This window comes from Oncorhynchus kisutch, linkage group LG10, assembly GCF_002021735.2.
Source record: "Oncorhynchus kisutch isolate 150728-3 linkage group LG10, Okis_V2, whole genome shotgun sequence".
Taxonomy (NCBI): Eukaryota; Metazoa; Chordata; class Actinopteri; order Salmoniformes; family Salmonidae; genus Oncorhynchus; species Oncorhynchus kisutch.
In genome coordinates, this window is record NC_034183.2 from 28815383 (window position 1) to 28842930 (window position 27548).

The window sequence follows — 27548 nt, forward strand, 5'->3', positions numbered from 1 at the left end:
ATTGCAGCCATAACAATCCGCCTCTCTTCATAAGATAACTAAATGCTAGGGCTGCAACCCAGCAGGAGCAGGGATGGGCAAACAGGTAGGCTCCTGCCAAGAATAACAATTCAAATATTAACTAAATGAACCAAAAGAGACTTCACTGGTACACAGCTCCAAAACCTAAACATATTATTACCCAGCTCAGATTGGGTATATTTATTACATAAATCACTATCCATAGGCTTCATCTTGAACTTTTGCTCTGGGGTAAAATAAAACCTGTTAGTAAATTGATAATGAATACATTTATGGGCATTTATGTGCTTTAACCCAGAACAAGGAAGGTGCTGAATTCTAATTACATGAGACTTGGACTCCTCTATTTTCCACGAAGGCACATCAGATGGAGAGTCAAGCCAAATACTCAGTGACCTCAGCTGAAATGCCCCATAGTAGAGTTTAAAAGGGAGAGAGAACCCTCCAAACTTTTTGGGGCATTGTAAGGAGACTAATACTCTGATGTTTCCCATTATCCTCAAGATATCCATGTCCTTAAAGAATGAAGATGGGGGAGGAAGGGGAAGCATTGAAAACAGGACATTTATACATGGGAGGACATTCATTTTTATAACCAAAACCTTTTTTTCCCAATATCATTATTTTTTCTTCTCATTCCTCATGAGTTGCAAATTGGATCGAATTTGAATGCCCAGGTATGTAAATCCCTTATATTCTAAAGTGATAGGTAAAGAGGGTCACTTGTTTGGCTGTGGGGTTTAGAGGCATTAAGATACACTTGGACCAGTTCATTTTATAGCCGTAGAAAAAGCTGAATCCTTAAAGTGGTCAAGTACGTGTGGTATAGAATTAAAGACATCGGACAAATATAGTAAGATGTCATCAGCGTACAGGGAGATATGGTGGACTGTTTCTTTGATCTTAATAGGCAAGATGTTCATATTTTGCCTAATGGCCTGGGCTAGCGGTTCTAATGAAAGGGAAAATAGGCCAGGACTCAGAGGACAACCCTGTTGTGTGGATATTTTTAGGACAAACTCTGGGCCGGCGGAATGGCCAGTTTGGATACGGCCAGTGGGGTCGATGTATAGGGTGCGGATCACACTAATAAATGATCAACCAAACACAAAACGTTCCAAAACAGTTCATGAATACCCCTATTCCACACCATCAAATGCCTTCTCTATATCTAATCAGGACAGCAGAGTTTACAATATGGAATAGGCGGAGTATGTTGTCCGAGGCCAACCAACCCTTTATGAATCCTGATTGGTCAGGATTAACCAATGATGATGATATGCAAGTCTCTAATCTTTTTGACAAGACCTTCACAAAGAGTTTAAATCACAGTTCAAAATTGATAAGGGCCTATAGCTTGAACAATCAAGCAGGTCCTTTCCACCTTTCAATAGCAAGGAAATAAGAGATGTCTTTGGTCCCCTATGGAAATTCCCAATCTCCAGTGAGTGGCATATTGAGTCCAGTAATACAGACCAGACTAAATCCCACACAGCCAACAATAATGTAGGAGGGATACCATCCAACCCTGGCGACTTGGATTTTGCCATTGAATCTAAGGCGGTCTTCAGTTCTGCCAAGGAGATGGGGGCATCTAATAGACTGATTTGATTAACAGAAAGGGAAGGAAGATCCAAGGAACTTAAAAGAGATAACATCTTCCTAGAGTCTTCAGGAAACTCCAAGGTATACAGATTGGAATACAAAGTAGTAAAGGTATGAGGTACAAAGTTCACCGTTATTGTTGCCAATCACATCAATACATTAAAAACATTTCAGTTTGCTTCAGTTCCACTGTGCCTACTCAGTCTATCCACATTCTCATAGTCACATTATCACGTTCTCATAGACTTGTTTTAAAATGAATACATTCAACCCTAGAACTAGTCACCATCTTCGGCTCAATTTGAAATGTGGTGAGTTCTATCTTCCCATTTTTGTACCTTTATTTAATTAGGCAAGTCAGTTAAGAACAAATTCTTATTTTCAATGACGGTCTAGGAACAGTGGGTTAACTGCCTTGTTCAGGTACAGAATGTCAGAATTTTACCTTGTCAGCGCAGGGATTTGATCTTGGAACCTCTCGGTTACTAGTCCAATGCTCTAACCACTAGGCTACCTGCCTTCCCATCTTCAGTATAGTTAAACTTTTGCATCAACACTAGACGGACTATTTCACTCTAATGAAGAAATCTGAAGGTTGTGTGTTTTAATCTGATGTGATGAGAAGGAATTACAAATATTTCTCTAATGCAACACTTAGCTACTTCCCATAATGTATGTGGGTCTACCCCTGGTTGTGCATTAACCTGTAAGAAATCCTTATTGCCAGTCAAAATTTGGGAAGTCTAAAAAGCTTCACGTCTTAAAAAAGGATTAATCAAAAGAATATGGTGCATAAATGGAGGACAAAAAACATGATTTAGTGCCATTAATAGTAACAGAGGCATTATAATATCATATTTCAGTGTATCCCCCAGAGACCCCCACCTTCATAGGAAGGTTCCTGTTAATTACAATCATAACACCCTTTGTCTTTTGGGGGGGCACAAGAGTACGCTATTATCTTCTACATTTTTTTTAAATCTGAAATCTATTGATATCATTGGCTGTCAAATGGGTCTCTTGTAGGAAGGCGAAATCAATATTCTACATCGTAACTACTCTAAACACCAAATTATCTTGACAGGGCTCTTCAAGTCTCAAACACTTAAAGTTAAAAGGTTAAACAAACATCTGTCTCTGAATGGGTCCAATAATAGCTAATGCAGTCGAAGTGTGGAGACAGGCCAATAGACATCTCATGATGTCATGATCTCATTCCCTTTTCACAGCCATTCTCCATGATGGAACAATAACCTAATCTTATCAGGCTTTGTTTTTCCTCAATGGTCTAATAGAAATATTTTCACCCTCAGTGACATCTTTGATCATTTCGGTATTGGAACTTTTCAAGACCTCAAAGAATCATATCATCTCCCAGTGACTTCCTTTTTTGTTGTTGCTTAGTCTCCGCTCGGATCTAAAAGCATAAGCAGTACCCTGGGATTCCCTTGATGCCACCCATCCCATGGTTGAATACTCCCAAATCTGTTGGACTGGTCTCCACTCTCTACTCCAAACTTAACTCGTCCGACACCTGCGGTCACTTCCATCTGTAACAGAACTCCTAGGTTTTGGAGAACAGTTGAACTGTTTTCTCATCATAAAAATAAATTCTCACCAGTTAACTTATTAATTAATTCCAAAATTGTATTATACACCATATCGCCGCTTCCATAATCTCGATAATCATTTCAGTCTTGGTTCAGTTGGGACCATTAGCCAGTTTATTAGGTACACCACCCAATTCATTAAAATGGTTCGCTGCTATGGCCGGTTTCCTGAGCTTTTCTCGCACTACAGTGTCCAGGGTTTACAGAGGATGGTGCGACAAACAAAAACCATCCAGACAGCAGCAGTCCTGTTGGCGAAAACAGCTCGTTGATGAGAAGTTGAAGGAGAATGGCAACAATTGTGCAAGCTAACAGGTGGGCAACAAGCAGGCAAAAAAACATAGCAAAACAACCGACGTGCAGAACGGCATCTCGGAACGCACGACTCGTTGGTCCTTGTCACGGTTGGGTTATTGCAGCAGACGTCAACAGCAGGTTCCACTCCGATCAGCTAAAAACAAGAAGAAGTGGCTCCAGTGGGAACTCGATCACCAACACTGGCCAAATGAGGAGAGGAAAAACATTGCCTGATCTGACAAATCCCTGTTTCTGTTGTCTCATGTTGATGGCAGCGTCAGGATTTGGCATAAGCAGCATGAGTCCATGGTCCCGTACTGCCTGGAGAAACTGGGGAATTTAGGAGGAACCAGGTTGGACAAGACCCACCCTCATCAACGGGCCCACTGTGGAAACACTCACTAACTTAAAATTCCTCTGCACACACATCTCAGAGAAGCTGAAATAGTCCAACCATATCAACACCGCGGTGAAGAAAGCACGACAGCAACTCTTCAACCTCAGGATGCTGAAGAAATTCGGCCTGTGTCAGAGGACCCTCACAGTGTTCTACAGGAGCACCATCGAGAGCATACTGTCGGGCTGCATCACAGCCTGATAAGGAAACCAAACGCACTGTTGGGTGTACACTACCTCCCCTACAGGACACCTAAAACACCAGGTGTTGCAGGAGGGCCAAGAAGATCATCAGGGACCCCAGCCACCCAATCCATGCCCTGTTCTCCCTGCTTTAATCACTCAGACACATCATGCCAAAAACTGAATGACTGGAAAATATTTTCTACCCTCAGACCATCAGGCTGCTGAATAGCCACCACCAGTCAGCTACCTGCTCCCTTCAGAAGGACAACCACTCTGCAACACTCCACCAATCAGGCCTTTATGGTAGAGTGGCCAGACGGAAACCACTCTTCAGTAAAAGGCACATGACATCCCGCTTGGAGTTTGACAAAAGGCACCCGAAGGACTCTCAGACCATGAGAAACAAGATTCTCTGTATTTCCCTAGAACTGTTAGCAGGGTAGCTCGTCTGGGTGAGAGGCACCGGGGTTCGCCATGCAGCTGGTTTTCCCTTTATAAACCATAATCGTTAGTAGTCCTTGCCACATGCGTCTGGTGTCAGTCATTGAATTGCGATTCGACTTTGTCCCTGTACTGCCTTTTCTGTTTGGGATTTGTATCATTGTCACTATTGGGCCAACGTCTTCTATGAATTTCCTAATGAACCACGTGACTGAGTCTGTGTACTCGTTGACGTTATTGTCGGAGGCGACCCGGAACATTTCCCATTTTTCTAAACAGTTCTGTAGCATAGATTCTGATTGGCCAGAACAGCTTTGTACAGTCATTACCACGGATGTTTCCTGCTTTCATTTCTGCCTATAGGCGGAGAAGTAGAATGGCAGCATGATCTGATTTGCTGAAGGGGTGGGGAGGGAGGGCCTTGTAACCGCCCCAGCTAGGCAAATAACATCAGGTCTCTTTTCTACCATCGGGCCATCGGACTGTTGAACAGCTAGAACCTAGCTGTCTACTCGCCTGCACCTTAGAACCGCCTGCATTGACTCTCCAAACACGCACATTCACCACTGCTGTTACTATCTATTATTATTATGTGAGCCACTGATTTTAAATCAACAACTTTATTTCATGACAAAATGCTATGACAGCTGTGGTTAATTTTCTCACTGTGAGGGGCACACACAAATCTCATAAACACACAGAACACATACACTGATATTTCTCTGTATACAGTATCAGTCAAAAGTTTGGACACACCTACTCGTTCAAGGGTTTTTCTTTCTTTTTACTATTTTCTACATTGTAGAATAATTGTGAAGACATCAAAACTATGAAATAACACATATGGAATCATGTAGTAACCAAAAAAGTGTTAAACCAATCAAAATATAATTTATTTGAGATTCTTCAAAGCAGCCACCCTTTGCCATGATGACAGCTTTGCACACTCTTGGCATTCTCTCAACCAGCTTCATGAGGTAGTCACCTGGAATGCATTTCAATTAACAGGTGTGCCTTGTTACAAGTTAATTTGTGGAATTTCTTTCCTTCTTAATGCATTTGAGCCGATCAGTTGTGTTGTGACAAGGTAGGGGTGGTATAAAAAAGATAGCCCTATTTGGTAAAAGACCAAGTCCATATTATGGAAAGAACAGCTCAAATAAGCAAAGAGAAACGACAGTCCATCATTACGTTAAGACCTGAAGGTCAGTCAATTTTCAAGAACTTTGAACTTTGAAACTGGCTCTCGTGAGGACCGCCACAGGAAAGGAAGAGCCAGAGTGTAACGCTCGTCGGTGGAAGAAGGTGAGGACCAATGCGCAGCGTGGTAATTTTTAAGAACGTAATAGAACACTGAACAAAAACAACAAAGTGAATGAACAAAACCGAAACAGTTCTGTCTGGTGCAGATACAAACACTCAACAGAAAATAATCACCCACGAAACACAGGTGGGAAAAGGCTACCTAAGTATGATTCTCAATCAGAGACAACTAACAACACCTGCCTCTGATTGAGAACCATACCAGGCCAAACTCAAAACACAACATAGAAAAACAAACATAGACAACCCACCCAACTCACGCCCTGACCATACTAAAAGACATAACAAAAGAACTAAGGTCAGAATGTGACACACAGTTACCTCTGCTGCAGAGGATACATTCGTTAGAGTTACCAGCCTCAGAAATTGGAGCCCAAATAAATGCTAACAGATACATCAATATCAACTATTCAGAGGAGACTGCGTGAATCAGGCCTTCATGGTCGAATTGCTGCAAAGAAACCACCACTAAAGGATACCAAATATAGGAAGAGACTTGCTTTGGCCAAGAAACACGAGCAACGGACATTAAACCGTTGGAAATCGATTTGGTTCCAACCGCCGTGTCTTCATGAGACAGAGTAGGTGAACAGATGATCTCTGCATGTGTGGTTCCAACCGTGAAGCACGGAGGAGAAGGTGTGATGGTGTGGGTGTGCTTTGCTGGTGACACTGCCTGTTATTTATTTGAATTCAAGGCACGCTTAACCAGCATGGCTACCACAGCATTCTGCAGCAATACACCATCCCATCCGGTTTGCACTGAGTAGGACTATCATGTATTTTTCATCAGGACAATGACCCAACACCTCCAGGCTGTGGAAAGGCTATTTTACCAAGAAGGAGAGTGATGGAGTGCTGTATCAGATGACCTGGCCTCCACAATCACCCAACCTCAACCCAATTGAGATGGTTTGGGATGAGTTGGACGCAGAGTGTGGGAAAAGCAGCCAACAAGTGCTCAGCATATGTAGGAACTCCTTCAAACTGTTGGAAAAGCATTCCAGGTGAAGCTGGTTGAGAGAATACGAGGAGTGTGCAAAGCTGTCATCGAGGAAAAGGGATGGCTACTTTGAAGAATATAAAATAAAAAATATATTTAGATTTGTTTAACATTTTTGTTGGTTACTACATGTTTCCATATGTGTTATTTCATAGTTTTGATGTCTTCACTATTATTCTACAATGTAGAAAATAGTAAAAATAAAGGAAAATCCTTGAATGAGTAGGTGTGTCCAAACTTTTGACTGGTACTGTACAGTATATATACGGACTTTCACGCACTTTCTTCCCACATGCTATTTCTCTCATTCTCTTTTTTCCCCATACACACGTACACACACACTTAAGCACCTGATTCATAATACCAGCCCCCATGGTCCAGTATCCCACTGATTTGTGTGAATAGTGATCTGTATCCAGAGACACAGGAAGGAAATGCCTTGAGCTTCACAATCTCTGTGTCATCTGTCTCGATTCAGGACTCCATCCTGCTAAGACCAACTGTCTGCAGGGCTCCTCAGTCCTCAAGGACCACTGTCTCTGTCTGCAGGACTATGACACTCAGGGCTAGGAGGACCACAAAAGACCAGAAGGAGGCTGTGGAAGCCCTCAGTATCTGCTGGTAAAGAGAGGTTTGAACTAAGGGCTATAGCATCTATAGGGATTTGGGAACCGTAAGCTTATGTGTTGGTAGGGGCCTTGAATGTAGGTACTAGTGGCTACAGTCAGTTAAGGTAGTATGAACCCACTCTTACACTCAGAGATACACACACAAACACACTTATACTTACTGTTGTGGATGAGTAGGTGGCGCTGTAAAGAGAAGGGGGTGCGGAACAGGGCTTTGCACTCCTCACACTGGAAGGGCCTTTCCTCTGAGTGAGTCTGGAGAAAGAACAGGAAAGCACTCATGGTTAAAGGGATACTTCAGGATTTTAGCAAATGAGGCCCTTTATCAACTTCCCCAGAGTCAGATGAACTCGTGGATACAATTTTTAGGTTTCTGTGTCTAGTGTATGAAAGAAGTTTGAGGTAGTTTCATGAGCCAATGCTAACTAGTGTTAGCGCAATGACTGCATGCTAGCTAACTCTAGTTAGCATATTGGGCTATGGAGGCTGGTGTGTGTGTACGGGGGGGGGGGGAATAGTAATTGCTAAAATCCAGAGGTATGCCTTTAAAAACTTCTTATGGCTTAGATCCCCCTACCGGGATCGATGTGACAACAGCCAGTGAAAGTGCAGGGCGCCATATTCAAACAACAGAAATCTCAAAATTAAAATTCCTCAAACATACAAGTATTTTACACCATTTTAAAGATAAACTTGTTGTTGATCCCACCACAGTGACCGATTTCAAAAAGGCTTTACGACGAAAGCACACCAAACGATTATATTAGGTCAGTACCTAGTCACAGAAAAACACAGCCATTTTTCCAGCCAAAGAGAGGAGTCACAAAAAGCAGAAATAGAGATAAAATTAATCACTAACCTTTGATGATCTTCATCAGATGACACTCATAGGAGCTCATGTTACACAATACATGTATGTTTTGTTCGATAAAGTTCATATTTATATCCAAAAATCTCAGTTTACATTGGCGCATTACGTTCAGTAATGTTTTGCTTCCAAAACATCCAGGGATTTTGCAGAGAGCCACATCAATTTACAGAAATACTCATCATAAATGTTGATGAAAATACAAGTGTTATGCATGGAACTTTAGATAAACTTCTCCTTAATGCAACCACTGTGTCAGATTTCAAAAAGCTGTACCGGAAAAGCACACCATGCAATAATCTGAGTACGGCGCTCAGACACAAAAACAAGCCATACAGATATCCGCCATGTTGTGGAGTCAGTAAAAGTCAGAAATAGAGTTATAAATATTCAATACCTTTGATGATCTTCATCAGAATGCACTCCCAGGAATCCCAGTTCCACAATAAATGTTTGTTTTGTTCGATAAAGTCCATCATTTATGTTCCAAATACCTCCTTTTTGTTCACGCCTTGAGTTCACAAATCCAAATTCACGACGCGCAGGTCAGACGAAAAGTCAAAAGATTCCATTACAGTTCGTAGAAACATGTCAAACGATGTATAGAATCAATCTTTAGGATGTTTTTAACATAAATCTTCAATAATGTTTCAACCGGAGAATTCCTTTGTCTTTAGAAATGCAATGGAACGCATGTCGCTCTCACGGAAGCGTGCATGATCAGCTCATGCCAGACACCTGATTGAAAGAACTCTCATTCCCCCCTCCTTCATAGTATAAGCCTGAAACAAGGTTCTAAAGACTGTTGGCATCTAGTGGAAGCCTTAGGAATTGCAATATGACCCCATAGACACTGTATATTCGATAGGCAATGACTTGAAAAACTACAAACCTCAGATTTCCCACTTCCTGGTTGGATTTTGTCCCAGGTTGGATTTTGCCTGCCATATGAGTTCTGCTATACTCACAGATATCATTAAAACATTTTTACTAACTTCAGAGTGTTTTCTATCCAAATCTACTAATAATATGCATATCTTAGATTCTGGGCCTGAGTATCAGGCAGTTTACTCTGGGTACCTTATTCATCCAAGCTACTCAATATTGCCCCCCAGCCATAAGAAGTTTTAAGGTACACGGCATCACTGAACACTACTCCTCTTTACCAGTGGAGGCTGCTGAGAGCTCTTAATAATAGCTGGAACAGAGCTAATGTAATGGCATCAAACCATGTGTTTGATGTATTTGATACCATTTCACATATTCAGCTCAGCCATTACTACGAACCAGTCCTCCCAAATTAAGGTGCCACCTACCTCCTGTAGTCTCTACATCTTGGTATTTACAGTGGGGAGATCAAGTATTTGATACACTGCTGATTTTGCAGGTTTTCCTACTTACAAAGCATGTAGAGGTCTGTAATTTTTATCATAGGTACACTTCAACTGTGAGACGGAATCTAAAACAAAAATCCAGAAAACCACATTGTATGATTTTTAAGTAATTAATTTGCATTTTATTGCATGACATAAGTATTTGATACATCAGAAAAGCAGAACTTAATATTTGGTACAGAAACCTTTGTTTTCAATTACAGATTACAATTACATTGTCATGCTGGAAGACCCAGCCACGACCCATCTTCAATGCTCTTACTGAGGGAAGGAGGTTGTTGGCCAAGATCTAGCGATACATGGCCCCATCCATCCTCCCCTCAATACGGTATAGTCGTCCTGTCCCCTTTGCAGAAAAGCATCCCCAAAGAATGATGTTTCCACCTCCATGCTTCACAGTTGGGATGGTATTTATGGGGTTGACTCATCCTTCTTCTTCCTCCAAACACGGCGAGTGGAGTTTAGACCAAAAAGCTCTATTTTTGTCAGACCATATGACCTTCTCCCATTCCTCCTCTGGATCATCCAGATGGTCATTGGCAAACTTCAGACTTGGCCTGGACATGCGCTGGCTTGAGCAGGGGGACCTTGCGTGCGCTGCAGGATTTTAATCCATGACGGCGTAGTGTGTTACTAATGGTTTTCTTTGAGACTGTGCTCCCAGCTCTCTTCAGGTCATTGACCAGGTCCTGCCGTGTAGTTCTGGGCTGATCCCTCACCTTTCTCATGATCATTGATGCCCCACGAGGTGAGATCTTGCATGTAGCCCCAGACCGAGGGTAATTGACCGTCATCTTGAACTTCTTCCATTTTCTAATAATTGCGCCAACAGTTGTTGCCTTCTCACCAAGCTGCTTGCCTGTTGTCCTGTAGCCCATCCCAGCCTTGTGCAGGTCTACAATTTTATCCCTGATGTCCTTACACAGCTCCTTGGTCTTGGCCATTGTGGAGAGGTTGGAGTCTGTTTGATTGAGTGTGTGGACAGGTGTCTTTTATACGGGTAACGAGTTCAAACAGGTGCAGTTAATACAGGTAATGAGTGGAGAACAGGAGGGCTTCTTAAAGAAAAACTAACAGGTCTGTGAGAGCCGGAATTCTTACTGGTTGGTAGGTGACCAAATACTTACGTCATGCAATAGAATTCAATTGAAATTACTTTAAAATCATACAATGTGATTTTCTGGATTTTTGTTGTAGATTCCGTCTCTCACAGTTTAAGTGTACCTATGATAAAAACAATTACAGACCTCTACATGCTTTGTAAGTAGGAAAACCTACAAAATCGTCAGTGTATCAAATACTTGTTCTCCCCACTGTACATAATGTACCAGTTTCCTTCTTTTCTATTTACATGTATTGATATAGAGTGAATGCTAATGTTTGCGGTCGGTTCATGAGAACAGCTAGCAGAGCTAACAGTCCTGACACCCGCTAAATATATCTAAACAGTTCTCTAAACTTCTCATCTTAGTTCAATCTGAGCGCTGTCTCCAGTCTGTGTTGATGTGGGATCAGATGTGTGACCATTGGTGTTGTGGATAGAGCTTGGGTTAGGCTCCATGGCTGATTTGGTTTGTTGACTTGATGAAGACAAGTAGCTTGAGGGGCTTAGGTTCAAAGTGCTTGTGTTTATCTGTTCCCCCGCTCTGACCTGTGTTTGAGTGACACCCCATTCCCTTAGGTAAACATGGGAGTCTTCAGGGGGGAGACAGGCCACTGACCCTACAGAACCCCAAAGACAACTGAAGAGACCTCTGGTTTTAGGCTACCAATAATAATATTAGCTCTGAACCAGTCAGAGTATGCTTGTGTGTTTGCTTATGTGTATGTACAGAGCATTCGGAAAGTATTCAGACCCCATTACTTTTTCCACAGTCTGTTACTTTACAGCCTTATTCTAAAATGTATTAAATTGTGTTTTTCCTCATCAATCTACAGACAATACCCCATAATGACAAACCAAAAACAGGTTTTTGCAAATGTATAAACTGAAAAAAAACTCAGTACTTTGTTGAAGCACCTTTGGCAATGATTACAGCCTTGAGTTTTCTTGGGTATGACGCTATAAGCCTGGCAAACCTGTATTTGGGGAGTGTCTCCCATTCTTCTTTGCAGATCCTCTCAAGCTCTGTCAGGTTCGATGGGGAGCGTCGCCGCACAGCTATTTAATGGTCTCTCAAGAAATGTTCAATTGTATTCAAGTCCAGGCTCAGGCTGGGCCACTCAAGGACATTCAGAGACTTGTCCTGAAGCCACTCCTGCGTAGTATTGGCCTTGAGCTTAAGATCGTTGTCCTGTTGGAAGGTGAACCTTCACATCAGTCTTTGGTCCTGAGCGTAATGGAGCATAAGGTTTTCATCAAGGATCTCTCTGTACTTTGCTCCGTTCATCTTTCCCTTGATCCTAACGAGTCTCCCAGTCCCTGCCACTGAAAAACATCTCCACAGCATGATGCTGCTACCACCATGCTTCACAGTAGGGATGGTGCCAGGTTTCCTCCAAACGTGACGCTTGGCTTTCATAAGTTCAATCTTGGTTTCTTCAAACCAGAGAATCTTGTTTCTCATGGTCTGAGAGTCTTTAGGTGCCTGTTGGTAAACTCCAAGCAGGCTGTCATGTGCCTTTTACTGTGGTGTGGCTTAAATCTGGCCACTCTACCATAAAGGCCTGATTGCTGGAGAGCTGCATAGATGGTTGTCCTTCTGGAAGGTTCTCCCATCTCCACATAGGAACTCTGGAGCTCTGTCAGAGTGACCATTGGGTTCTTGGTCACCTCCCTGACCAAGGCCCTTCTCCCCTGATTGCACAGTTTGGCCTGGGCGGCAAGCTCTAGGAAAAGTCTTGGTGGTTCCAAACTTCATCCATTTAAGAATGATGGAGACCACTGTGTTCTTGGGGACGCTGCATAAATATTTTTTTACACTTCCCCAGATCTGTGCCTCGACACAATCCTGTCTCTGAGCTCTAAGGACAATTTCTTCGACCTTCTGACTTGGTTTCTGCTCTGACGTGCACTGTCAACTGTGGGGCCTTATATAGACAGGTGTGTGCCTTTCCAAATCATGTCCAATCAATTGAATTTACCACAGGTGGCCTCCAATCAAGTTGTAGAAACATCTCATGGATGATCAATGGAAACAGGATGCACTTGAGCTCAATTTCGAGTCCCACAGCAAAGGGTCTGAATATTATTAAACAAGGTATTTCTGCTTTTTATTTGTAATACATTTGCTAAAGAAATTAAAAACCTGTTTTCGCTTTATCATTATGGGGTATTATGTTTAGATTGAAAAAACAATCATACATTTTAGAATAATTTTGTAAGATCACAAAATGTGGAAAAAGGGATATTTATTTAACCTTTATTTAACTAGGCAAGTTAGTTAATAACAAATTCATTCACAATGTCAGCCTACCAAAAGGCCTCCTGAGGGGACAGGGGCTAGGATAAAACAAATAGGACAAAACACACATCACGACAAGAGAGACACCACAACACTACATAAAGAGAGACCTAAGGTAACATAGCATGGTATCAACACCACCTGACAACAACATTAAGCAAAAACATGGCAGTAGCACAAAACATGGTACAAACATTATTTTGCACGGACAACAGCAAAAAAGGCAAGGAGGTAGTGACAGCAATACATTACACTGTGTTGCCTCCAGGCAAGCTTCAATGCCATACAACTCTCCTTCCGTGGCCTCCAATTGCTCTTAAATACAAGTAAAACTAAATGCATGCTCTTCAACCGATCGCTGCCTGCCCGCCCGTCCAACATCACTACTCTGGACGGCTCTGACTTAGAATACGTGGACAATTACAAATACCTAGGTGTCTGGTTAGACTGTAAACTCTCCTTCCAGACCCACATCAAACAGCTCCAATCCAAAGTTAAATCTAGAATTGGCTTCCTATTTCGCAACAAAGCATCCTTCACTCATGCTGCCAAACATACCCTTGTAAAACTGACCATCCTACCAATCCTCGACTTCGGCGATGTCATTTACAAAATAGCCTCCATCATTGTGCCATCCGTTTTGTCACCAAAGCCCCATATACTACCCACCATTGCGACCTGTACACTCTTGTTGGCTGGCCCTCGCTTCATACTCGTCACCAAACCCACTGGCTCCATGTCATCTACAAGACCCTGCTAGGTAAAGTTCCCCCTTATCTCAGCTCGCTGGTCACCATAGCATCACCCACCTGTAGCACGCGCTCCAGCAGGTATATCTCTCTGGTCACCCCCAAAACCAATTATTTCTTTGGCTGCCTCTCCTTCCAGTTCTCTGCTGCCAATGACTGGAACAAACTACAAAAATCTCTGAAACTGGAAACCCTTACATGTATCTCCCTCACTAGCTTTAAGCACCAGCTGTCAGAGCAGCTCACAGATTACTGCACCTGTACATAGCCCACCTATAATTTAGCCCAAACAACTACCTCTTTCCCTACCGAATGTATTTTATTTATTTATTTTGCTCCTTTGCACCCCATTATTTTTATTTCTACTTTGCACATTCTTCCACTGCAAATCTACCATTCCAGGGTTTTGCTTGCTATATTGTATTTACTTTGCCACCATGGCCTTTTTTTGCCTTTACCTCCCTTATCTCATCTCATTTGCTCACATCGTATATAGACTTGTTTCTACTGTATTATTGACTGTATGGTTTGTTTTACTCCATGTGTAACTCTGTCTTTGTATGTGTCGAACTGCTTTGCTTTATCTTGGCCAGGTCACAATTGTAAATGAGAACTTGTTCTCAACTTGCCTACCTGGTTAAATAAAGGTGAAATAAAAATAAATAAATAAATATTTCCGCGAAGCTGCCACAACAGTCAGTAAGAGTGTCCATGATTGAGTCTTTGAATGAAGAGATGGAGATAAAACCGTCCAGTTTCAGTGTTTGTTGCAGCTCGTTCCAGTCACTAGCTGCAGCGAACTGAAAAGACGAATAACCCAGTGTGTAACAGAATGTGACTGGCAGAACGGGTGTTTGTGGAGGATGAGGGCTGCAGTTGGTATCTCAGATAGGGGGGAGTGAGGCCTAAAAGGGTTTTATAAATTAGCATCAACCAGTGGGTCTTGCGACGGGTATACAGAGATGACCAGTTTACAGAGGAGTATAGAGTACAGTGATGTGTCCTATAAGGAGCATTGGTGGGAAATCTGATGGCCGAATGGTAAAGACCATCTAGCCGCTCGAGAGCACCCTTACCTGCCGATCTATAAATTATGTCTCCGTAATCTAGCATGGATAGGATGGTCATCTGAATCAGGGTTACTTTGGCAGCTGGGGTGAAAAAGGAGCGATTACGATAGAGGAAACCAAGTAAAGGGCTCTGAGTACTTTCCGAATGCACTGTATGTGCTTGTTGATACTAGGCTAAACATGTCATCACTTAAAAATCTTGCCTCAGTTTCAGGCAATATTAACTTGCATATTAATAACCACCCATTTAAATCTGGAGCTTTCAGACCCTTCCTGTTCCCTGCTCACCTTCTTGTGGTTCTTGTAGACATTCCGGTGGGCAAACTCCTTCCCACACAGCTTACACTTGTAGGGCTTGTCTTCGCTGTGGATGATCTTATGGGCCGTCACCTGGTCCAGACGCTTGAACGAACGACTGCAGATCTCACAGGTGTACGGACGTTTCTCTAACCAGAGACAGACAGACAATCAGAGAGAGCGAGGGAGAGATAGTGAGATAGTATACAATGTCTGAGTGTAGCTCTGAGTGTACATGGGCTCTCTTACCTGAGTGAGTGATCATGTGGCGCTTGAGCTGATTGGTAGAGATGAATTTCTTATCGCAGGCAGTACAGTCAAATATCTCGTGTACCTAGAGATACATACAGTACCCAAAAGACCAGACACACAGGGTGGTTAAGTAAGAGTTAGAGATCGTGGTGTGAAGTGATCAGTGTTGAGGTCAATTCTGAATTGCTCTTTAATTCCAAGGAAGCAGAATTGTAATTCAACTTCAATGAAAGGAGGTAGAATTTAATTCAATGAAATTCAAATGGCTTATTTATTCTTCACATCGCCATAGACATTTTTATTTTGACATTATGTATGGTTACCAAAACCATGTAGCATAAGGTTGAACCATTTGCTTTTTAAAACTCATTCTTCTAAAAAAAATATATAATAATGACATTGGTAAGGAAATATTCTAAGATCATGTGGTGGGTTGTCTATAATAATAATAATTCCCTTAATGTTTTTAAATATCAGAAAAAATACATTTATCAGAATGCTTTAGGTCAAACACTGCAGTATAGAACAATCTTAACATCTCATTACAACAACAAAATAATCTGTTTGACATCTATGAGTTATAATCAAACGCATATTTGAAATGGTATGTTTTTGACCCCAACCCTGGAGGTGACACAAAAAGAGAGCATTTCTGGGCTCGCTGTGTTCTGTACATGACACTGTGTGACCTTTTCCACACTTGCAGGTAGGAGAGTACATTCAGAGACACACAGTCACACTTTTACTCCTTACACAACTACGTCTGCACACAGTAATATAATTAAACTGCTGAAAAGTTTGAATCCCTCGTCTGCTCTGAGCATGGTTGTAACAATAGCACATTTGATAGCTCTTCTGCCTAATGCTACAAAATGCTAAGACTGAATAGCTCCTCTGCTCAGAGCTTCTATAATAAAACTAAGATTGAGCAGTTCAGGCAAATTATCACAATAGCTGGTTTAAGAAGCTTTTGTGCAAACTTGTCTTTATGGAAAGTTTGATCACTCTTGTGCTACGTTCTAAAGTGTCTTTGTCTGAAGTTCAGCAGTAATATGTCTTCTGTTCCATAGAACTTCGCTCCAACAATTCTTTCCTCTTTCTTTGCGTAATGCTTTTTAAACCTCCGAAAATGATTCTTCCAATGACTTTTAAAACCTTTCTGAATAACCTACATCATACAAGAGAAGAATGAAGCACTCATTGAATTCAAGTTTGTGACTGACCCACATCTCCCTATCAAATCACATTTTTCTGTGACTACTGTCAATGAGGAAAGAGCCTCTCACAAAGACAAAGACATTAACACAGCAAATACTGCTAAAAACGTATTCAAGTTCACATGTACCACATATAGAATTTATAGAACTGACTTTTGACAGCATGAAAAAGGTCAGAATATGGCAACGCACTCAAATACATACGGTGGAAGTTTAGAAACACAATATGAAAACTGATTGACTGACTGGCAGGTTGATTGGTTGGTTGGTTGATAGTTCTACAGATCAATCCACCTATCTAAACATTTCTTAATGATTAACAGTTGCTGATAAAGTGTGTTCATGATGAATCCCTTCTGACCCTGTTCAGTTCATTAGAGTGGAGTAATAGTAATGTCTTCTGACTAATCTATTGGATGGATGTTGACAGGGAAAATGAAGCCTTACCCAAACACCAGCTGAGTTCACTGGTCATAAATATCAAACCCTCATTTGGATGGGAAGCCAAACCAATCACAAACCAATGAAATAACTCACTGCAAACATATTTCATTTCATGCAGATGAAAATGCCTCACTGTGAGATAGTTTGTGATGGGAATACCTTACCTCCATTAATCTCTAAAAGTAATGTAATATAATGGTTTTGTGGTCTTGTCATTTTTCCGTTTTATTTTTTTTCCTAAAGAGGTCAATCTCTGAGAGGAAGAATCCTGACGCCAGGGTTAGCCTTGTTGTCTACTCGCCATGCCTCTTAAGTTTCATGAGAGTCTGTGGGGATGAGCTTGTGAAATAAAAACCAACCTTTCTCTACTGTCTCACGGTCAGAAAATGTAACAAATTTAGCATAAAGCCAAACTCCTACTGAGAGAGAAGAAGAGTGAGACAGGAGCAGATGGTGAGCATGGGATTAGGAAAGGGATAGGGACACAAAGGAATTGAACAAAAAAAGATGGATGGATATGAAGGAAATAGACCTTAAAGGAAGAGACATGGCCAGTGTGAAATCAGCACTAGCCCCGGACCCTAATACCAGAGGGATAGGTGGGGCCAATAAAACATACAGCTTACACCTATCCAGTCCTTCCAGATCTCTGAAGGACCAAACTGTGTCTCGGAATACAGGCTAAGGGTTGGCCAGAGACAGTGTAACAGTGAGACAGTTAGGAAGGTGAGACAGTGATGTTGTAGGTAGGAGCCAGACCTTACGATGTTCCTGGAGATTCAGTAAGGAGGAGCATTTCCTGTTGCAGATGGTGCACATAAGCTTCCGCCTGGAACTTCCTGAAACACAATGAATGGACAAGCAGAGTGACCAATCCTGTTCTACATGTCTCAATTTACAGTGTGATAATGTGGTGGCTAGCAATGACAACAATGGTCAGGGCATTCCACATGTTAGTGAACAGCATCATCGCTCACCTGATAGCAAAGCCACTTCCATCTGAAGCACAGCCAGACAAACACACATATTGAATCAGATAATCACTTGAGGTCAAAGTTGAACTACCAGATGTACAGTCAGGAAAATTATATTATTTTATACTAATACAATCTCTCAGAGAAAGAGATTTTGTTTTGACAACCTTTAAAAAGATAGGGGTCAAAATGATTGGCAAACCCCTGTTTTCAGTACCCCAGCACCCTCTCCTTGGGAGGATAACAACACAGCCTTCTCTAAAATGTTTCATGACAAACATTGGGAGGGATCTTAAGACCATTCCTCCATACAGAATCATACAGATCCTTGATATCCTTCCGTCTGCTAATATGGACTGCCCTCTTCAATTCAGACCACAGGTTTTCAATGGGGTTCAAGTCCGGAAACTGAGCTGGCCATTGAAAAATGCTGATAGTGTGATTAATTAACTATTTATTTGCGGATATTGATGGGTGCTTAGGGTTATTGTGTTGCTGGAAGGCCAATGTCAGCCTCCTGGCAAGGCAACAAGGTTTTTAGCTCAAATGTCCTGGTACATGGTAAAGTTCAAAATGCCATTGACCTTAATAAGGGCCCCAGGATCAGCGGACACAAAATAGCCTGATAACATTGAAGATCCACCACCATATTTGACTGATGATCCCTCCCAGTGTGTTCTCCAATCTCATGAAACATTTTAGAAAAAGGCTGTGTCATCCTCACAAGGGGAGGATTATTGAAAACAGTGGTGCCAATCACTATGACCCCTATCTGTATTTTATTTGTATTACTTGTTCAACAAAATCGGTTTCTCTGAGCAATTGTATTAGTATAAAACAACATCATTTAGCAATTTTTTTTTAGCACACAACGTAGCTCAGTATTTGTATTATTTATTTCATGCAGTCTTTTTTGCTCATCTTTATCAAGGGTGCCATTAATTTTGGACCTGACTATGTTCTCTTCCGACTGTCGGGACAACCAAGACGTAGCATAAACAAGACACTAATAAAAGCCGTCTGCCACCACTGGGCTCATCGACAAATTTACTGGACAATTAAAGCTCAATTCAGTATAGTGATGAAACCTGAACTCCACCATTCTCAACATTTATTTATGAGTCACGTGTGCCACATCTGTAGAGTTAAACCACATCCCCCCTCGCCTACACACTCCTGATACTGACCAGACCGGTTAAAAGATCAAGGCAGATACGTATTTCTACTCATCATCATTGTTGGCTGCGTCTGTCTATACTGACTACCTGCGTATGTGTGAGAACTGAAACCGACCTGTGTGGACGTTCCCTTTGTGTTTCTTCAGAGCGTCTTTGCTCTTGAACCTCTTCCCACAGCTCTCAGCCTTACAGATGAACCTGGCGTCTCCTCTACATGCCTCCTTGTGCTGGTCATAACTACACGCACAGGGAATACAGACACAAGTCACTCACACACACACACAGGAACTCATACAACAACTCAGACAGATACCAGCCCCTGTGTGCATGTTATGCTACTATGTGGGTTTGTGTTCTAGTTATGTAGGCCTACCTGGACTCTGAGCTGAAGGTGATGTGGCAGAGGGAACACTGGTGGTGGCCTCTGGAGGAGTCTCCTGAATGACCCAAGGTCTCAGCACAGTGCAGAACACTGAGGGGAAGATAAAGGAGGTGTAGAGTCAGACAGGGGTAATAAAGATATTAACAGAAATGCTGTAGAAGAAAATACTATACAAAAAAAATATCCAAGTGGCCTACATTCAAAGATTCAATCATGGACACTCTTACTGACAGTTGTGGCTGCTTCGCGTGATGTATTGTTGTCTCTACCTTCTTGCCCATTGTGCTGTTGTCTGTGCCCAATAATGTTTGTACCATGTTTTGTTCTGCTATCATGTTGTGTTGCTACCATGCTGTGTTGTCATGTGTTGCTACCATGCTATGTGTGTTGCTACCATGCTATGTTGTCATGTGTTGCTACCATGCTATGTTGTTGTCGTCTTAGGTCTCTCTTTATGTAGTGTTCTGGTGTCTCGCTTGTCGTGATGTGTGTTTTGTCCTATATTTAAAAAAATGTATTTTTAATCCCAGCCCCCTTCCCCGCAGGAGGCGTGTTTTGCCTAAAGAAGCATTTGTTCTTAACTGACTTGCCTAGTTAAATCAAAAGTTAGATCTTTTTTATAACAGGAAACTAATAGAGAGGATGAATCGGGTGGATACATTTTTTACTGGAGTGTGTGCAAATCTGTCAGTTCCACTATATGATCCATTTGGTAGCATACTTCTGTGTAACTCAAAGAATGTCAGGTAAGTAGAGTAGAGAGATGATGTAGGCTACACACTGGCGCTGCAAGGCTTGTTTGATGGGGAACTTCTTGCCACAGTTCCTGCACTTGTACTCTTTCTCCTCTGTGATTGGTCTCTGGTGCAGGCTCTGGAGGTGGGCTGCTAGGATCTCCTCGCTAGGGAAGCTGCTCTCACACAGCAGGCACGGGTGGTCCTCCTTCTTGATCACCAGTTCTATACACACAAACACAAACACACACACATTACACACACACGGACACGCGCGCACATATTACACACTTCAAGCAAACTGTTGGACCGACAAAACAGGGTTTATAAACATGGTTGGTGTAAAACTTTGATAGGCATGTACCCATTTCAATAAGATGTTTTGCCTCTTTGCTGTCTTCATCTTCCTCTTTGATGATTTCCTCTTCCTCATCCTCTTCCTCTTCCTCCATATCACTGTCCAGGTAGCCTATCAGCATTTCTGTGTCTGTCTCAATGTCGTCCACTGCCAGGTAGAAGATATTCTCTCCATCCTGAGAGATCAGAACACACACACACACACAGACAGAGGAAGAAAGGGGTTAGCTGAAGGTTGAACTCATTGAACCTAGACACTCGTCTGCTAAGGCTTGATTAAGGTCAGAGGTCAAGCACTCAAAATCCTAAACATGTCGTCATTAACTTCCATATACCTAAAGGTCATGCTCTAACGAAATCAAAGCGTAATTTTCTTTTGGCTAAGGGATTGATAAATAGACATATATATTAATTTAACAGGGTAAAACACAATAAATGTCACTTTTGATGTAACACAGAGCTCTAACACACACGAATGACCTTTGAATAAGTAATCACTTTTAGCACTCTGGAATTAATGACAGAACCTCAGCCAGATGACCACAGGTCCTGTTCTTCTTCCCTTCCTTCTACAGTTGTTTTCCCTTCTTCCTCTAGTGAACCATTACGTTCTTAGAGAGCTGACATTTCCCAGGCCAAACCGTGTGTGTGTGTGTGTGTGTGTGTGTGTGTGTGTGTGTGTGTGTGTGTGTGTGTGTAGGAGAGAGAGTGTGTTCGGTTGAACTATCCTTGAAGTTCTCACAAGGATAGTAAAACAAAGGAAAATTCAACAAGTGGGGACATTTTGCTGGTCCCCACAAGGAAAACTTGGGGGTTAGGTTTAAGGTTACAATTAGGCTCAGGGTTTGGAGTTAGGGTTAGGGGTTTAAATTAGGGGAAATAGGATTTTGAATGGGAAAATCCTATATTTGTGGGATTATGGATACAATGAATCTGATCTTAATCACAGTGACTGACATGGTTTGTTCTATTTAGAAGGGATGTTTGGTCCCCACAAGGACAGTAAAAGAAAGGTGTTTGTGAGTTTAAGCTAAGGCCTGGGACACATTTTCTTTTTACCTTAATTAATGATGGCCTAGGAACAGTGGGTTAATTGCCTTGTTCAGGTGCAGAATGACAGATGTTTACCTTGTCAGCTGCTCAGGGATTTGATCTTGCAACCTTTCGGTTACAAGTCCAACGCTCTAACCACTAGGCTACCTGCCTCCCACACACATCAACTCACTAACATTCCCTCTTCTCTTCTATCGTTTCTCTCCGATGTCCATCTTCTCTCTCTGAGATGTGTGCTCACACAGAGCTCTTCCTGTGTCTGTCCCTGTGGAGATAGTAACACCTTCAGACCTATCTTCAGAGTGGGGCTGTACCTGGATGGCTGCCAGGTTCTTCTCTTCTTGCGATGGCGCCTGGTGGACAAACCGCAGCCAATTGGCATGGCGAGGGTTACTGGCATCCAACACATAGAGCACATCGCCTTTACTACCTCGGACCTGCAACAGAGAACAAACATGCCTATCAAGGACATGAAATACTGTTGACATGTCTTATTTCCATACAGGTTTAGCATCTTGATCTAGCTTTCTGTTCATCTGGATATGCAGTTTTAACAAACTAAATCACAGTTGCTATGGAAAAAAAACCTGGGATATAAAACTATGTGGTCCTATCCAATATAACATGACAGTTATAGGCTGCTAGATGATTAGACTGTAATTTCAGATGTAACCACACCTGAATTCTTTATGGCTTACAGATACACATAATCTCACTGATCAGAAATGTTATTAAGCATGTCCCTTATATCAAATCAATTCAAAAACTCATGATGGGGATAAAACAGAATTGCACTTTGATTAACAGAGGCACAACATATGGGTGGAGTTTGCCAAGCCAAGACTCTACAGTCAAGAAGAGTATGTGCATCAAACTAGCTGCTCCGATTAGGCATCACCTGTGCTGTATCTGAACTGCCACAGAATTCAAGAGAGTGCATTTATTCAACTATTTATCCTTTCATTTTAATGGTAGGCCTACACTGAAAATAAATATAATGCATTGTATTATACACTGAGTGTATAATTGAGTTGCCCTCAGAACAGCCTCAATTTGTCAGGGCATGGACTCTACAAGGTGTTGAAAACCTTCCACAGGGATGCTGGCCCATGTTGACTCCAATGCTTCCCACAGTTGTGTCAAGTTGGCTGGATGTTGGATGGTGGACCATTCTTGATACACATGGAAAACTGTTGTGCTTGAAAAACCCAGCAGCGTTGCAATTCTTGACACACTCAAACCGGTGCGCCTGGCACCTACAACCATACCCCGTTCAAAGGCACTTAAATCTTTTGTCTTGCCCGTTCACCCTCTGAATGGCACACATACACCATCCATATCTCAATTTTCTCAAGGCTTAAAAATCTTTGAGAAGAGCTTACCAAGAACAACTTCCAAAAGGACTAATTCAAGGCAAAAAGGAGTTGGAGCACCCAACCAAAAAAAGGCAGAGATGGATTAAAGTGAGCAAAAATAAATCAATTGTACAGGACACGAACAGGTGACTGACGTTTGGACATCTTCCTCAGTGACCTGACCACTGCACGTAGCTCCTATTTATATCCCATTAACCCATTGAGACACAACAATGTAAAACAAGTATAATGATAATATGTTTCAAGGTAAATGGCAAATAATAACAAAATAATAAGAGAAAGGGTGTGTCTCGTTAATTAAAATGCCATGTCAAAATATACATAGGTGATTCTGGCACTACTCCTTAGACACTGTTGATCCTTAAGGTGCTAAACACTGCCTTTTTTTGGTTGAGTGCTCCAACTCCTTTTTTACCTCAAATTAGTCCTTTTGGAAGTTGTTCTTAGTAAGCTCCTCTCATGGTGGCTGTCATTATTGTTGAACCTCCCTCCTTTCCTTTGTTTGCTGAAGCGCGAAGGCCCATCTGAATGCTTAAAAATCCTTCTTTAACCTGTCTCCTCCCCTTCATCTACACGGATTGACATGGATTTAACAAGTGACATCAATAACTTCTAGGTTAGACTACTGCAATGCTCTACTTTCCGGCTACCTGGATAAAGCACTAAATAAACTTCAGTTAGTGCTAAATACAGCTGCTAGACTCCTGACTAGAACCAAATAAATTGATCATATTACTCCAGTGCTAGCCTCCCTACACTGGCTTGCTGTTAAAGCAAGGGCTGATTTCAAGGTTTTACTGCTAACCTACAAAGCATTACATGGGCTTGCTCCTACCTATCTCTCTGATTTGGTCCTCCCGTACATACCTACACGTACGCTACGGTCACAAGACGCAGGCCTCCTAATTGTCCCTAGAATTTCTAAGCAAACAGCTGGAGGCAGGGCTTTCTCCTATAGAGCTCAATTATTATGGAATGGTCTGCCCACCCATGTGAGAGACGCAGACTCGGTCTCAACCTTTAAGTCTTTACTGAAGACTCATCTCTTCAGTGGGTCATATGATTGAGTGTAGTCTGGCCCAGGAGTGTGAAGGTGAACGGAAAGGCTCTGGAGCAACGAACCACCCTTGCTGTCTCTGCCTGGTCGGTTCCCCTCTTTCCACTGGGATTCTCTGCCTCTAACCCTATTACAGGGCTGAGTCACTGGCTTACTGGTGCTCTTTCATGCCGTCCCTAGGAGGGGTGCGTCACTTGAGTGGGTTGAGTCACTGATGTGATCTTCCTGTCTGGGTTGGCGCCACCCCCTTGGGTTGTGCCGTGGCGGAGATCTTTGTGGGCTATACTCGGCCTTGTCTCAGGATGGTAAGCTGGTGGTTGAAGATATCCCTCTAGTGGTGTGGGGGCTGTGCTTTGGCAAAGTGGGTGGGGTTATATCCTTCCTGTTTGGCTCTGTCCGGGGGTATCATAGGATGGGGCCACAGTGTCTCCGGACCCCTCCTGTCTCAGCCTCCGGTATTTATGCTGCAGTAGTTTAGGTGTTGGGGGGCTAGGGTCAGTTTGTTATATCTGGAGTACTTCTCCTGTCCTATTCGGTGTCCTGTGTGAATTTAAGTATGCTCTCTCTAATTCTCTCTTTCTTTCTCTCTCTCTCTCGGAGGAACTGAGCCCTAGGACCATGCCTCAGGACTACCTGGCATGATGACTCCTTGCTGTCCCCAGTCCACCTGGCCGTGCTGCTGCTCCAGTTTCAACTGTTCTGCCTGCGGCTATGGAATCCTGACCTGTTCAACGGACGTGCTACCTATCCCAGATCTGCTGTTTTCAACTCTTTAGAGACAGCAGGAGTGGTAGAGATACTCTTAATGATCGGCTATGAAAAGCCAACTGACATTTACTCCTGAGGTGCTGACTTGCTGCACACTCGACAACTACTGTGATTATTATTATTTGACCATGCTGATCATTTATGAACATTTGCACATCTTGGCCATGTTCTGTTATAATCTCCACCCGGCACAGCCAGAAGAGGACTGGCCACCCCTCATAGCCTGGTTCCTCTCTAGGTTTCTTCCTAGGTTTTGGCCTTTCTAGGGAGTTTTTCCTAGCCACCGTGCTTCTACACCTGCATTGCTTGCTGTTTGGGGTTTTAGGCTGGGTTTCTGTACAGCACTTTGAGATATCAGCTGATGTACGAAGGGCTATATAAATACATTTGATTTGAATAAGGGATCATACAGTAGCTTTCACCTAGTCAGTGTTTGTCATGGAAAGAGCAAGACTTCCTAATGTTTTGTACACTCAGTGTATATAGTATATTTATCATCTATCTATTGTGCCTATGAAGAGAAATATGTGCTGTGACTGCAGTGCTATCACCTCCCACATCAGTCTGGTGTCCGTGCTCTCATCCAGCTCACTCTGCAGTTTCTTTTCTCCAGCGAAAGGGCCAAACTTTTCCCCCTTGGAAAAAACACACATTGTCAGAAATAGGGTACAGGATATTCACTTTCTTTTTTACTAGAGGTCTTGTCCAGAACTGTCAGGGGCTATGTGAAGGTAACCATATATAAATTGTGCGATGTAATAAAGGCCCCCAAAGAATGTGCAGTTGTACAACAGTATAGGACTATATAGTATTATAATAAATAGTATTGTCCTTGAATCCATCCTATGCATTTCACTTTGGACCCACTAGTAGTAATAGTAGACTAGTTAGAACATGCTGGGGGGGGGGGGGGGGGGTCAATGTGTTCCAAATGAATGAAGCTTTCACGTTTAACTTTTGAACAATGTGAGATTACATATTGAATTAACTTCCAAGTTTAACAAAAAAAATGGTTTGTACCATTGTCAACTTTGCTACAATATTGTGGAATAGCCTATAAAACCCGATTAATGTTGAGTATGAAAGTTAAATGACAGCAATATGCAATGAAGCAATGTTATAATGTATCAAGAAATGTGCTAAAGTGTAACATACGAGAGTCCTGACTGGACATGGTGGAGTGAGCTACAGTAGTGCTGAAATCACAGTTACAGTATCTAGCTACGTGGCACTTTACGTCAGAGCAGCTTTCGTGTAGGCTACGGCTTTAGGTTTTGGAAGCGACTCGCAAAAGAACACAAAATGCGAACAGAAAACTGCCTATTTCTCTATTTCACCGAATTAGTTTTGCACGTTGGTAAATGTATTCATACCCAAAACATACAAAGTTGTCCTGGCCAAAAGAACAAACCTTTTTCACTCGTCTCGCCGTGTAAAGCCCGATTCCATCCTGGACCTTAGATGACTTCAAAGAAAATCTATCTGGCACATACATACCCAACATTGTCATTACTCTAAACGAATCCCTAAAGTGATCATTCGAAACAATGCCGACGGCAAAAGTAATGAATATTGTCTGTTTTCGCACAGAGCAGAGAGTTTTCAGCGGGTTGTTTTTCCGTAATTTGGTCCAGGTTCAACTTCCACTCTTGCTGTAAGACTGTAGCGGAGCGTCCTGATTGGTTGAAAGTTTGTTACCAGGAGCTACATATTTAGTGAAGGATGCTCGTGCACTTTGAAGTCCCTCTGTCCCCTAACTTTAGATGACAAACGGTAACCACAAATACGTGCCAAAACGAACGTTAAGCAGGTCATCACGGTTACCCTGTATATAAAGTTGAAGTCGGAAGTTCACACACACACCTTAGCCAAATACATTTAAAATCAGTTTTTCACAATTCCTGACATTTAATCCTAGTAAATTAGGATCACCACTTTATTTTAAGAATGTGAAATGTCCGAATAATAGTGGAGAGAATGATTAATTTCAGTTTTTATTTCTTTTATCACATTCCCAGTGGGTCAGAAGTTTACATACACTCAATTAGTATTTGATAGCATTGCCTTTCAATTATTTAACTTGGGTCAAACGTTTTGGGTAGCCTTCCACAAGCTTCCCATAAAAAGTTGGGTGAATTTTGGCCCATTCCTCCCGACAGAACTGGTATAACTGAGTCAGGTTTGTAGGCCTCCTTGCTCGCACACGCTTTTTCAGTTCTGCCCAAAAATGTTCTACAGGCTTGAGGTCAGGGCTTTGTGATGGCTACTCCAATACCTTGACTTCGTTGTCCTTAAGTCACTTTGTCACAACTCTGGTAGTATTCTTGGGGTCATTGTCCATTTGGAAGACCCATTTGCGACCAAGCTTTAACTTCTTGACTGATGTCTTGAGATGTTGCTTCAATATATCCACATAATTTTCCTACCTCATGATGCCATCTATTTTGTGAAGTGCACCAGTCC

At 42.2% G+C, this 27548-nt stretch overlaps 1 protein-coding gene across 1 annotated transcript in view; it reads right to left on the reverse strand.

Annotated features, from left to right (window-relative positions):
• The window catches only part of LOC109897508 (PR domain zinc finger protein 5), a 64341-nt gene extending 37584 nt beyond the window's left edge, over positions 1-26757 (reverse strand). Inside the window, exons 1-11 of the mRNA XM_020492008.2 lie at positions 26497-26757; positions 25637-25720; positions 22199-22321; positions 20839-21007; positions 20522-20699; positions 19732-19830; positions 19474-19595; positions 17966-18045; positions 15543-15627; positions 15285-15442; positions 7673-7766 (exon numbers count right to left, since the gene is read on the reverse strand). Coding sequence (XP_020347597.1) covers positions 7673-7766; positions 15285-15442; positions 15543-15627; positions 17966-18045; positions 19474-19595; positions 19732-19830; positions 20522-20699; positions 20839-21007; positions 22199-22321; positions 25637-25720; positions 26497-26595 — 1291 coding nt within the window. The 5' untranslated portion in view covers positions 26596-26757. The remainder of the gene's footprint in view (positions 1-7672; positions 7767-15284; positions 15443-15542; positions 15628-17965; positions 18046-19473; positions 19596-19731; positions 19831-20521; positions 20700-20838; positions 21008-22198; positions 22322-25636; positions 25721-26496) is intronic.
• Positions 26758-27548: the final 791 nt, after the last annotated feature.